Here is a 13,012-nt window from a genome sequence, read left to right as displayed (position 1 = left end):
TTTGATTTGGTTATGATGGTGGAGCAGGGATGTGTGTTAATTGTTGAAGGTGTGATTGGTGATTCAATGTTGACTTTTGCTTATGGTGAATATGGCCGTGGTCCAAGGGTCATCGAACATATGGTGACCCTGCTGCCAGGGCCGGGGGTGACATTGGAGAGAAACCAATGACTCCGAGCATATCGCTCATCCTAGGCCTCAGAGGACCTGGAGTGTACCATCATAGTTTTCAGTCATGATACGATGAGCAAATTGTCAAAAGTAACATGTGAAATCACCACACCGCAGGCGGCTCAAATCATCAAACCGTCATTGCGGTCAGTATTATCCAATAGTATCTGAAGTTCCCTAGCATACTCCAGCCAGACATGTGAGATGTCACAAGGCGTTAGAAAGGATGACGTTGGTGTACCATCATCAGATCAGTATGACAGAAGGCCACTAGTGATGGCTGACCGAGCGATTGGTGGAGCGCTAGAAAGCGGTTCGAACTGCAGTGTACCAGCGCGACAGCACACAAGCATTGCCACTACGAGCCCTATCTCCTCAGTGCCCCTAAGCATCAATACCCGTGGTGGCAGCGGGGTTGGTCCAATTGGAATGCCTCAAACAGGAGGTTCTTTATTGCCTACCAAATTTCTATTATGATAGAAGTGCCAGTAATTCCCATTGTTACCATGCAGTACCCACCTACCGGTAATACCCACCAACCGGTAAGAAAAAGAAATATTTCCCCATACAAAATGCAATTTTTCAACCAGATTTAGGAAATCCACCAAAAATAATAAGAGTGAAATAATATTCGTATTTCGTTTTAGAATTAAGTGGATTTTAGTATTCTCGCGGTTTTCTAACTTCACGCCCTGCCCGCGTGCGTACCACAGTTAATTCTTCCTCCTCCGAATTTGACCTCTCATCTTCTTCCATCCCTCCTACCTTGATCACATCCTCAACAGCATCTGCCCTTTCAATTGCTTCGTTTGGCTCAGAAATAGCGTCACCAGCCACTAGAGCTTCGGCCAATGTCATGAACCTTTTGTTAGGATTCGGTATCGCCTTCCTCTTCTTGCCTCTGCTCAACCGGCCAACTTCCTCCTCCAGACTAGCTATTCTAGTGTCGAGAGAGGCGATCTTTGACTCTTGAGCTTCAAACCCTCTCGATATCACAGAATAGCGCCTTCTTGTTGATGGGCTCTTGTTCTTCCCCATATCTCGGATGTGGCGGCTGGTCGTTGGCGTATGATCAGAGTCGACTTGCCCGTCTCTGTGGCCGTGTGACCCAGGCGTCGTTTCTTTCTTGTCCGACTGAATCTCAGGATGCAGGAGCGCTTTCCGTCGTGAAATCGGCCAGTTTCCCGTCACTCTCCAGCCTGAGAGGATGTTTTTCTTCGTCATACCTACTGCTCTGGCTCTGGCATAGGCCTTGATGAAATTGACCTTGTCCACCGGCGCAGAATCGGTCAGGCTGGTGAGTTTCTGCAGCTCTTTTCGATAGGCAGCATAGGAGGCATTAAAGACACCATTGTCCAGTGGCTGCAGGCCATGAGAGCAGTGTGCAGGCAAGTAACAGCAATATACGTTGTTCAAAAAACACGTAGCCATCCACTCATCCTGGATTTAGGGTCAGCGCCGTCAGCGATATTTCCGATCTAGAACAGGTAGGCACCCACAGATACATGGCTTCCATGGCCATCTAATATGATGAGCCTTGCATCAGACTCATCTGCTGGTTGCGTTTGAGGCAGACAGACCTCCTTGAGCCACTCGACTGCAATATGGTTGTCCGTCCAGCCGTTGTCGGACGTGATATAATACCAGTCAAGGTGCTCTCTAAACATTCGTCTATAAACCACTGCTGCTGAAGCTCTTTGCCTTTAAAGATAATCCCAGGCTTCAGAAGACGGCCATCTGCGGTGACGGCTTCGATAAAGGTAGTCCAAGTGCGGCACTGCGAGCCCTTGAGGAAGGCCTTCCTCCTGGGATCGCTACTGCCAATAACCAAGCAATGCAAGCCTAGGTTTTTAGTGGATTAGTGAGGTTTGTAGCAAGAGTGACCAATACCTACCAAAACCAGCCATGGTACCGCCCTCGTCAACCTTAACCGTGTTCTCAGGCTTGATCCAGCCATATTCGCTCTCCCGGATATTAAAGTACCAATTGACGGCCATTGGGGTAAAAGAATTGAACCTTGCAGCTTCCTGGCGTTTTCCTACCTTCGTATCGATCTCTGGATGGCGTTTAATAAACCTGGCTAGCCAGTGTACACCGATAGGCCTTTCCCGGCCCTGCTATCTCAACAGGGGCAGCTACGGTGGCGCGAACTTGACTGTGGGAAGGAGCATAGCCCAAGGCCTCTTGTCGAAGTATCCCATGTAACTAATCTAGCCTCTTGGGATTTGTATAACAGCTAGGCAGGTTGGGTGACCTCGGGCTTTGACGGTAGGCCTCTTAATCGGTCAGACAGAGTGGTTTGGGGCATTCCATGCTTCTGGGCGGCCTGGTGCTGCGAGAGGAGATTATCTGTAACATCCAGTATAGCTTCAATGACATCATTCTCTGTATAGGACTGTTGAGGCAATTTCAAGGCGATTAAAGGAAGCTGCTATAGATAAAAATTTGAAGAAATTTCGGGGAGGCTGGGTGATGAAGGAGACATTTGAGAAATTTTACCTTAGTGCCATGCGACCAAACTGCTTGTGTAAAATACAAATGAATATGCCAATATGAAACAGCATGAAACTCTCAGTAAGACACAATCTGTTTCATGTAAATAACTTCAATTTTGGCCAAGCACTGTGCAAGTGAAGTTTGACATTTTGTATGGGGAATTGTTTTTTTTTCGCTGACCGGCAGGTGGGTACTGCATGGTAGTTTGCCCGCTGTGTTAACAACTACAAGAATAGCCTTAGAGGCTGCAGGTTCTCTTAGACTGCCTTGAAGTGCGAACTCAAACTGCTGTTCAGAATTTCCAGAGTTCAAGCCACAGGTTTAGTTAGTGGGTGTATTACGCAACAACTGGATGTTGCGGACAGGACATGCGATGAACGGGGCGTGGGAAGTTCCAGAACACCACATGTTTCGGCACTTGAAGTCATTCGGCCAACAGGCTATTATCATATCACATGGCTAAAGTATGGGGTTCTTGGTTACAGTACATCGATTCACTTGCGTTTGACCAAAAGATCAGATATCAGCCACAAAACCTTGAAAAAAGCGTAGAAGGCTTTGGATTGCTATTGGGCCAAAACCAGAAACGGATCCAGTTCAATGTTGATATACTTGAGTGGGCCAATTCTTTAAAGTCTAGCTGGTCCCTTTTCCCTTCGTTGATGCTTATGTTATGTTATGTTATGTTATGTATATTTTTCGTCCGGGGGGCCGTAGGCCCCGAAAGTCCCCTATTGGGGCACAGGACGTGCTGGGCTAGGGGTATCAGAGTCTGTCTACACGCTAATTACAGACATGCTACTGGCTATAAAGAATTGGTCATTCGCAACGCGAAATTAGTTTCCTTCTCTAAATCCAATTTCAGCAAACGTGTCATCAAACTGCGCTCTATCCAGCATATCAACGGCACAAAATGGCGCATCTTATCAAGCTTGCTACCCGTCAGCGGGATGGCCAAGCGCGGCTGATGGATGAAAGCCGCAAGGTAAGCCTGTTTCCAGGCGATCGTGAGCCTCTGGACACGGTTGCCGCGGGGCTGCCTCCGAGTACTCCGAGTAATCGCGGCCGGATGGAGGGCGTGTCAGCGCCTTACATCTGGTCGAGAACAAGTGAGAGAAAGACAAAGTAAGGAAGAAAATGTGTACAAAAGAGATGTGAAAAGAGAGGGAGAGAGAGTCGCAAGTGCTTCTCTGGTCGTCGTCGCCTAATGACGAGGGCATGTCTTTCCAAAGAACGCGCTGTCTTTGGACAGGTCGATGAACTTGGTGAAGTCTTTTCCTTATTGCTAGATTGACTGCTGCATTCGGTGAGGGTGCCAGCCTCATCCGATGACGCGGCGGTACATTTCTGCAGTAGAAGATGTGATCCGGTGCTTTGCGTCGGCCACATGAGCAGACCAGACGTGCATCGACGTGGTCAAATCTTTCGTGGTATGCGGCGAAGTCCCCGTGGAGAGACCTCGCTGCCAGCAGATGGTGCAACGCTGCACGCGGGAGCAACAGCTCCGGCGGACAGCCTGTAGTCGCCTTGAGATTGAGTCTCCTGTACTGCTCAGGAGCGGAGGTGGACCACCACGCCTCGAATGCTTCTTTCGGTTTCTGTCTTGCGATTCTTCGTAGATAAGCCAGCGTCGGCTGAGCGCCTTCGGGCTCGGGGAGCGATGATGCTGCCTTTGCCAGCTTGTCGGCCTGTTCGTTGCCAGGGATGTTGGAGTGCCCTGGCACCCAGCGAACTTGGATGGCTCCATGCGATGTCGTCAGAGCTTGGAACTCGAGAAAGACGTTTTGAGAGGATTCAGAAGGAGTGCCTCGTAGACACGTGGCGGCTGCCAGGTTATCTAGGCAGATGAATATATTCTGTGTTGCTAATTCTCGCAGGGTTAGAGCAGCCTTCAGGCCCTCTAAAGCCCCGGTAGCTTCAGCATCGAAAACCTCAGCAGGTCCGAGGCGACCTGATCCGTCAAAGATGGGGATATTGTTTTCATGGATGGTGAAGCCATAGCTGGCAGCCCCTTCTGAGGAAAGAGAGCCATCCGAGTATACGACCAAGGTGAGCGGGTCGAGAGACTCGACCCAGCGGGAAAAGGCGTCAGCCGATTTCTCTTTAGACGCTGTCTGCAGTGGAGGCATCTGTTCTTGATGGAAGCATCGGTAGACGAGTTTCGGCCGCGTGCAGGGTGCAAAGAGTTCGTTTGCACGTCGAAGGCGCGTCCTGAAGCTGTTCTCTGCCTGTATTTGATATCTTCGTTTGATGAGGTCGTGGTAAGTAGGCTGTCGGGGCGGGCGCGTTCGGATCGCCAGAGGATGAGCCTCATCCAGCGATTTGAGTCGTGCAGAGAACCTAAGTCGCCTCGCGTCAAGCAATTGATCGACTGGTGGTATCCCGCTTTCTCTGTGGAGGACGGTGATGGGTGTCGTCTTCCAGACGGGAAGAATGGCCTTCATAGCCTGTTTCATGGCTTTTGTCATTATTTGCACGAGATGCTGGTTACTCGATGGTAGATCTTTCGTAGGATGGGTCCACCGCGGCCTGGTCTTGCCCGGGTACCACGCCTCGGAGCCGTGGAGCAGCACTGGCTCGGCACATGCTCTGACGGCGCCTCGCACGGCGCTCGGTAGAGGGCCGTGTACCGTGTTGGTGAGCCCCCGCAGATGATAAGCCACTGCCTTTGCTTTCGCCGCCCACTTTTCGACATGAAGTCGAAAAGATAGTCTGCTATCCAACCAGATACCAAGCCAGCGTAGAGCTGGTTCAGGGTATTTCTCGACATCGCCGTGGCGTACTGCCGGCGCAGTCCTGAGTTTGCTGCGGGAGAAATGCATGACTTCGGTCTTCTTCGTGTCGAAGGACACGCCATTCTCCGCGCCCCATCGCACCATCTCGGCGATAGATCTAGATGCCATGGCAGAAGTCTCGTCTACTGTGTCGCCCTATGGACAGGATGGCCGTGTCGTCTGCATAGCCGAAGCGACCCTGAGGGTTCCCTAATCGATAGATTGGCTCAGTGTAGAGCAGAAAGAGGATTGGCGATACCGGCGACCCCTGAGGGAGGCCGCACTGAAGGGGAGAAGAGAGCGTGACTGTGTCTTGGTACCTGACACGCGCCGACCGGCCGCCCATGAAGGAGCCGGCCCAGCGAGCCAGATGATTAGGCCAGCCTTGCTCACGAAGACGCAGGATGAGCCTGTTGCGCATGACGGTGTCGAAAGCACCTTGGACGTCCATTGTGACTATAGTCGCCACCTTCTTGCGTGCGAACGCTTCTTCAATATCATGGACCAGAGCAGTTACCAAGTCTGTTGCCGACCTCTTGGGGAGCGCCCCAGCTTGCTGCGGATGAAGGACGCTGTAGTGAACGGCTGCCCAGGCTAGGCGGCGCGCGATCAGTCGTTCTAGTCCTTTACCAAGACAGGAGAGCAGTGAGATGGGTCGCCATGCTCGTGGTTCGGTAAGGTCTCTCCGTCCCGGTTTCGTGATCATGACCACCTCCGCCTCCTTGAATGGTTTTGGCTGATGGCCTATGGTAAGGCATCTTTCGAAGAGACGACGGACGTGTGTACCGATGGCATGCCATACTGCTTCAAGAAGTTTGACTGTGATGTTGTCTGACCCTGGGGATGTATTGCCTGTGTGACAAGTCGCATATTGCGCCTCCTCCAGAGAGATTCCGGGAGAAAATGGGATCGATCTAGGTGGGAATACTGGCGTCCATGCGTTTGCGATGTCGTCCTCCACAGTTCTTCGTTCAAGCGTGGCCTGTCGGAGTGCGTTGGCTTTACCCATCTGGGTTTCATACACGACGTTATCGACCTGTAGAGGTGGCGGCTGGAAAGCTTCTGGGGACTTTAGCCACCGGACAGCTTTGAAAACGTCGCTACTGCTGGAGAAGCCATCGATGAGGTTACGCCAATAGCGCCTCTTGGCCCGACGGAGCACACGATGAAAGCCTCTTTTGGCGATCTGAACGTCCTGGTTGAAGCCGCATGGGTAGCTTCTTCTGATGGCTCGAAAAGCAGCCGCGGCGTCGGCGCACTCCTCTGTCCACCAGGGAGCTGGGCGTCCGCCTTTCCGCGCGGGCCGGCCAGCTGCCTTCGCTGCTGATGTCAATAGAGTTACAAGTGAAGACGCAAGCTCGTCCAGCTCCGCAGGGGTCGAATCTCTCAGGGGGATTTCTGTGGCTCCGAGCTCTACGATCTCGACAAATCGTTTGAGCTCATCTTCCGTCGTCACTCGAATCTTGCCCAGCTGTATCGGGGCCGGCCTGAGGTCAGGGAAGGTCAAGCTGAGGGTGAAGTGGTCAGAGCTAGTGGCGAGATGGTCCTCGACGGTAGCTTCAGCAAGTGGCAGGTTCGTAAACGCAAGATCGATTGTGTTGCCGTATGGGTTTGTCGGGATATATAGGGTGTTGAGAAGGTCGAGGTCATTCTCCGATGCCCATCCTGCTATCTCTTGGCCCCGATTCGTAGCTTGGCCTGTCTGCCAGCTACGATGTCTAGCATTGAAATCGCCAGCAACAAAGCAGCGTTCCGGGACCGACTACCGAAGCAGCGTGTTCAGGGCGTCTTTCTCGTCGTTCTGGCGATAGACGTTGACTACAGTCATGCCGTTGATCGTGAGCCAAAGGATATCGCGAGTCTGGAAGGGTCGAATCTGGTCAGCCAGAAGTCTGGGGTCTCGCCGGACATATGTCATGACTCTAGGCCGAGTATCATTGCTGTTCCACATGTCGACCGGCGTAAATGTGTCGTATGCAGGGTGAGTCTTAGTTAAAGTGCGGGTCTCTGTGTGAGCCGTCCACGGCTCTTGCAAGAGCACAACGTCATATTGTTCCGAGTCGGCCAGCGCCAGGGCGCAGTCGTGGGCCGGAGGGATCTTGCCGACGTTGGCCTGGAAGATCCTGAACGGCTTCCTGTCGTTCTTTCGTGTTTGAGAATATCTATTCCTGGCCATGCGAGCGATTAATGAGAACTATTCGGCGCTTTCGCGGTGAGCCTGGTCTGGGCTGTTCGGGTTCTTCCTCTGCTTCATAGCCAGCATGAGGGGTCGTGGCCACCATGATGCACGAAGGTGCTCCTGATACAGCTGGGCTGGGAGCACGAGTGTTCGGTCGTTCTTGTGGTGTAACATCCTCGTTTTGTCGCTCAGCCATGCCCTGCTGGGCTTCCTGATGCGATCCCGACTGTGGTTCTGGGTGTCGTTGTCGGTATGTCTCCGCGCCTACGGTCCGAACATGCTTTCGTTGCTCTTTAGTGAGTCGGCGGAGCACGCCGTGCACTGTCTTTGGCCGAGCTGGGCACCTACGGAAGTTGGCCTGGTGGGGGCCTAAGCAGTTGATGCACTGTTCTCGTGCGATGCAATCGTCTACAAGATGGCCAGCCTCACCACAGCGTCGGCAAACTGGCTGTCTGTGACAGTTGCGGGCAAAGTGGTAGCCCCAGTCACGTCTCACACTGTCTGGGTCGGTCGGTTTTGTCGACGAGTCTGGCCTGCGCTGCTGCCAAAGAGCGACCAGAATCTCTTTGTGGGCTTCAGGAAAGACACAAGCAGGGCCTTGGTCAAGGGGTTATCCGAGAATTGTCTTCCGGTACGTACATCAATGGGCTTGAGCCCAGTCTGGATTTCTATCTCGTCGCTAACGACGCTGTCACTATTCACCTCATTTCCGTAAAAGTCGGTCAGCCTTGTAGGAACGTCTGAGATCACATAGGTGAACCATTCCTTGTTCGTTTCTACTGCTGTAGCTCCCAGTCCAGGGGCTGTTGGAAAATCCGGGGATCCCCCTTCCCTTCAGGATTCAGACTAACAGTCTGAAAGTCCTAGATTTAAAGTTTAAAGTCCTAGATGAAATCATTTAGAGATATAAACCTGAGAAGAACTCTCATCTTAATAATGAACAACTAAGTTTCATAAAAAAAAAAAAATCTATTCACCCAGCACTACTGCGCAATATAAACAACATTCCTTAGCCTCCTCTGGAGCAACCTCCTTGAGCTTATCCTCGCCATCGGCGGGAACGTCGCGGTCCTCGAGGCTGATATCCTTCTGGTCCTGGTCCTCAGACTTGTCATCAGGTGTCACGTACTTGACCCCAGGTGCCTTAGGAGTTTCTGTGGGTGTCTTTTTGTCGGTGGCTTGAGAAGTAGCGTCTGACTTGCCTGTCTCGCCCACGTTTTTAGCTGTATCGCCAACAGCTTCCGTGGCACCTTCAGCTGTGTCACCGACAGCTCCTGTGACAGTACTGGCGGTGTCTCCCAGGCCGCCGGACTTCTTGTCTCTGGACTGGGTTGTATATTCGCTCTTTGCCTCGTCGTGGGAGTCGTCCTCCTCCTCAGGCTTTCCTTGTCCAATAGGCAGGGTCTTGCCTAGGACATCGCCTGAAGAGCTAACAACATCGCTGGCGGTGTTGACGGTGTTGCCTACGAGGTTCTTGAGGTTATCGGTGTCGGCGATCTTGCCGACAATGTTGCCGGCGTCATCTAGGACATCTCCAGCATCATTTACGACGCCAGCTCCGCTCCTGGGGATTGACTCAAGGTTGACTGCAATGGGGACGATAAGCACTAAGTTTGGTTAGAGGACTGTGAACGCACCAGGAGATTCCTGCTCTTTGGAAGCTGTGTCTTTTGTTGTGTCCTGAACCTGAGAGGACAGATCCTTTGTCTCGGACATGGTGACGTTTGTTATTTTTTGTTGTCGGTGGTCTTCGTCTCTTCAACTCCTTCAAGATAAAAAAGCGTACCTTTCAGATAATAGAGGATCTGGGGGTATCCTTGTATTGTTTTGATTGCCGCTGTGTAAGTTGGCTAAGAATGGAATGAATTGATACTTTTGTCGAAATCTCGGCCAGCACCACATCTTTGACTACTTCTACGGGCACATGCCGCATACAAATCAAGTTTTACGGCAGCCATTCAATCACGTCAATTAACAGTCACAGCGTCAGTGTAATCACCACATCGAACTAGCTATGATACTGCGCCGCACCTGTTATCGAACGAGAGCTGCAACAGCCACATGTCATGATTAAAATCGAACCGTGGGATGGTGTGGCGAGGGATGTTGGATGACGTATCGAGGAGCATTCCTAACATGAATTAAATGTACCAAGAGAGCTCTGTGTGCTGAAAGCTGTGAATGTTCACCAGGATGAGGCTGCTTCTCCCCTGATCGCGACTTTGTCGACGAGAATGTCGGGCAGTTGGGATGAGAATGATGCATTATTGACCTCACCATGACAATCGGCCCGCGAGCCTAAAGTGGTTGATCATATGCTTCATACAAACTGGAATTCGCCATTCATCAAAAAAAGGCGGACCAGCTGCGAGGTAGCAGTGACACACCTATCCCCTCAATCGCCGAAAGGCCAGTGATGTAAATAGTGTGGCCGTAAATAAGACAATATCATATTCAATATCGTATTGGCTGCACGGTATTTTTATACCGTGCAGTGCAAGCAATACCGAAAACCGTGTAGTGCAGTGCAGGGACATTCAGATATCGTATAATATGATATTCATTCAGTGCAAATACAGTGCAATACGGGTAATACGAGACCTCTCGTTGTACGCATCAGCCTCGAGCTTCCCACCCTATTTGACGAGTACCATGTCACGGTCGGCTTCATGGTGAAGCTTCACAGTAACTGCTACCTGGGCTGCCGCGTGACTCAACGCTTGGGTTTTCGACACGTGTAACAGACAATATTACAGGTTTCCTTTCTTTCCTCTTCAGCTTAGTTGTTCGTAGTCAATCCACTGCATTTCCAGCGCTTCAAGCCTGTTGACTGTATCATACCGTTACATATCAGAACTATACCAACCCTAAGAATCGATGTTAATGATATATAAAATACTTAAAAAAATGAACCTGCAGAGTTTTATTATAATCGCTGCTTTTACTTCGTTCTTGTACGTAGGAAATACGAAACTTTAGTTCAGTAGTAATGCTGCCTACCTGTTTATACCCGTTAGCTCAACACAAGTGAGGTCCGGGAGAACGCCTTCTCAGGCGTTCTTATCATTTGGAAATAGTGTGCTGCTGTATGTTGGCCGTGAAAATCCTCTTCTTTGGTCGAGCAGGCTGTCTTAAACCTCAATCTTTACATAATTGGTTAGTTTTATACCGAGGTCATGTGGGTCTTTACACGCCGTGCGATATGATATTACAATACGATATCGATCAAATACAGTGCAATATCGTATACAGTGCAGTGCAGCAAATTCTTAAACAATACAGTGCAGTGTGGAGTTGAAAAAATATCGTATACGGTATTTTGCACTATTTACTTCACTGCGAAAGGCTACGGAAAGTACCTTTGCCCATATAGCTCCTGTTACTTGATAGGCACATGAGGAGAACCTAAAGATTTGGGACGAATTTACGCCTATGGCACAGCATAAACTTGTCCGAAGGGGAAAAAGAAGCTAATTGCATTTCTTTTCAGGGCCAGTGAGTTCGACAGCCAAGGTCAAGAAGCTTAAGGAAGCCTTTGGCGCCGGTCAGCAATAATAAGAAGGGGAGTCAATTACAGAAGAGGCATCAATCAATTTGAGGAGTTAGCAGTGTGATGTCACGATTTGTAACTCAACATATTGTTGGAACATCTATCATAGGCTAATTTAGGTAGAGAATAATGTACCCTCTATTCTTGAAATTTAATTGGGCAAAATCCCTGGAGTGACCTGGCGATAGCCTTTCACAATTCAGTGGATAGGTAAGCATGCATCAAACACTCAATTCGTTGGGCGGTAACTTCTGTTCTGCCATCAGCTGGTATGAATAGATCGTAATTTGTTAACTTGACGATGATTGGTTGTGCTTTTCAACTAGGTGTTGGAATGGCTAGTAACCCACGGACGAGAGAGCACCAGGGTGCAACATAACCACACACATCCTACAGAGTACGCTGCGTAGATACATATTCACATTCCCAAGGTTCCGAGTTACCCAATACCGAGCATTCCACTGAAGTGCTGCGGTATGGGGGTCTGGTCTCGTCCAAACCCTTGCCTGTTTCTTGTTCTACGCCTTACGTGCAGAAAATGGTTCCTTCTGGTCCTCGCGGGGCTTAGAACAAGTCGATTAAAGTTCAGTTCCTCCAAGTCTTCAATGTCTCTTGTTAATTGTTGAAGTAACGCCTAGATCGGGCCACATCCGGGGCGACAATAGTAAAGTTGGCTACACTGCACGGTAATGGTGTCACGTTGTGTACTTTACATAATGGGGCGTGCGATCGTTATAGCAGTGTTACTCCAGTCGGACCCCAGTATAAAGATGTATATAGGACGTAGCGCGGGGAAACAACTAAACCAAGAACATACACACATCCAATAAGACTCATCAGAGAATCAGAGCTCATGACAAATGGAGATACGGCTGGGTCAGGGGTGAGTGTGCTCCACGCCATATATTACGGATCGAAATAAACTCGCACACGGCGCCCTCGTCCAAGGAGGCAGCAGGCAAGCAAACAACTTAACATTCCTGGGATTCATTATTTACAAGCGCCGCATCCTTGCTAGCAAATCAACAGTGACTGGTGGACCTACACGACGCCGCACATGAGAGACAATCAGAGACTGTTCAGCTGCTTCTGGATAGAGGCGCAGACGTTAACGCTTAAGGCGGTTATTATCTCCCCAATGCTTGCGGACCTCCGTGTTGGTCACAACGAGAGGTTATGGCCAATTAAAATGCACTAAATAAATGGTACAAATACCCTCTGCTACATTAGGTGGTGATAGAAGTCCCATCAATATTTGCTTTGACAAATTGCAACATCACAGATACGGCATCCGAAGGTGGTCTGGCTATGCACCTTAGGTCGCTTCCTCTTCTTCTCCTCATTGCCGCTGACCTCCGTAAGAGGGCTCCATTCCGGGACTTTTGTTCTTAGCTGCCCCTGCCTACACCCTTGGCAGGCGAGGCAGTCTGATTTAACATGACAGTCGACAAAGTTGATCTCGCGGTCCAGGCGTTTAAGCTGTAATTCGGCATCCTGTAGATCACGCTCGTCCCCTGCTCGGTAAAGCTGCCTTGCCTGACTGTCGTAACCGTAGGCGTTGAACAATTTGTTATAAATGCACTCTCGCCATTTCCTGTGACTTTTGTATCTCTTCCACCTTGGCTGCCCGTGAAGTTGAACAATATAGCTGTTAACAAGGGCCACATCAAGGAGGAAGGCCAGGCTAGTGCCTGTCACGGGCCCCGGCGTAGGGCATGATCATACCTTCAGTATGGCCTCAATTGGTCACCGCGGTCAACGTGGTTCATCTCGTCGTTATAAGCAGCAGCCACTGTCAGTATGTTGATCAGCTTGACAGTCTCGTCATCAAAAAAAAAAAAA

At 50.3% G+C, this 13,012-nt stretch overlaps 1 protein-coding gene across 1 annotated transcript; it reads right to left on the bottom strand.

Moving 5' to 3' along the window:
- Positions 1–8,589: 8,589 nt before the first annotated feature.
- Positions 8,590–9,336, bottom strand: FOXG_06875 (uncharacterized protein; the record flags this gene model as incomplete). Its single annotated transcript, XM_018385510.1, has 2 exons — positions 8,590–9,206; positions 9,258–9,336. 2 exons carry the CDS (start codon positions 9,334–9,336, stop codon positions 8,590–8,592), a joined length of 696 nt encoding a protein of 231 aa, XP_018242914.1.
- Between the last annotated feature and the right edge of the window lie 3,676 nt (positions 9,337–13,012).

The sequence above is a fragment of the Fusarium oxysporum genome, chromosome 3 (assembly GCF_000149955.1).
Source record: "Fusarium oxysporum f. sp. lycopersici 4287 chromosome 3, whole genome shotgun sequence".
NCBI lineage: Eukaryota > Fungi > Ascomycota > Sordariomycetes > Hypocreales > Nectriaceae > Fusarium > Fusarium oxysporum.
This window is presented reverse-complemented; position numbering and strand designations above follow the sequence as displayed.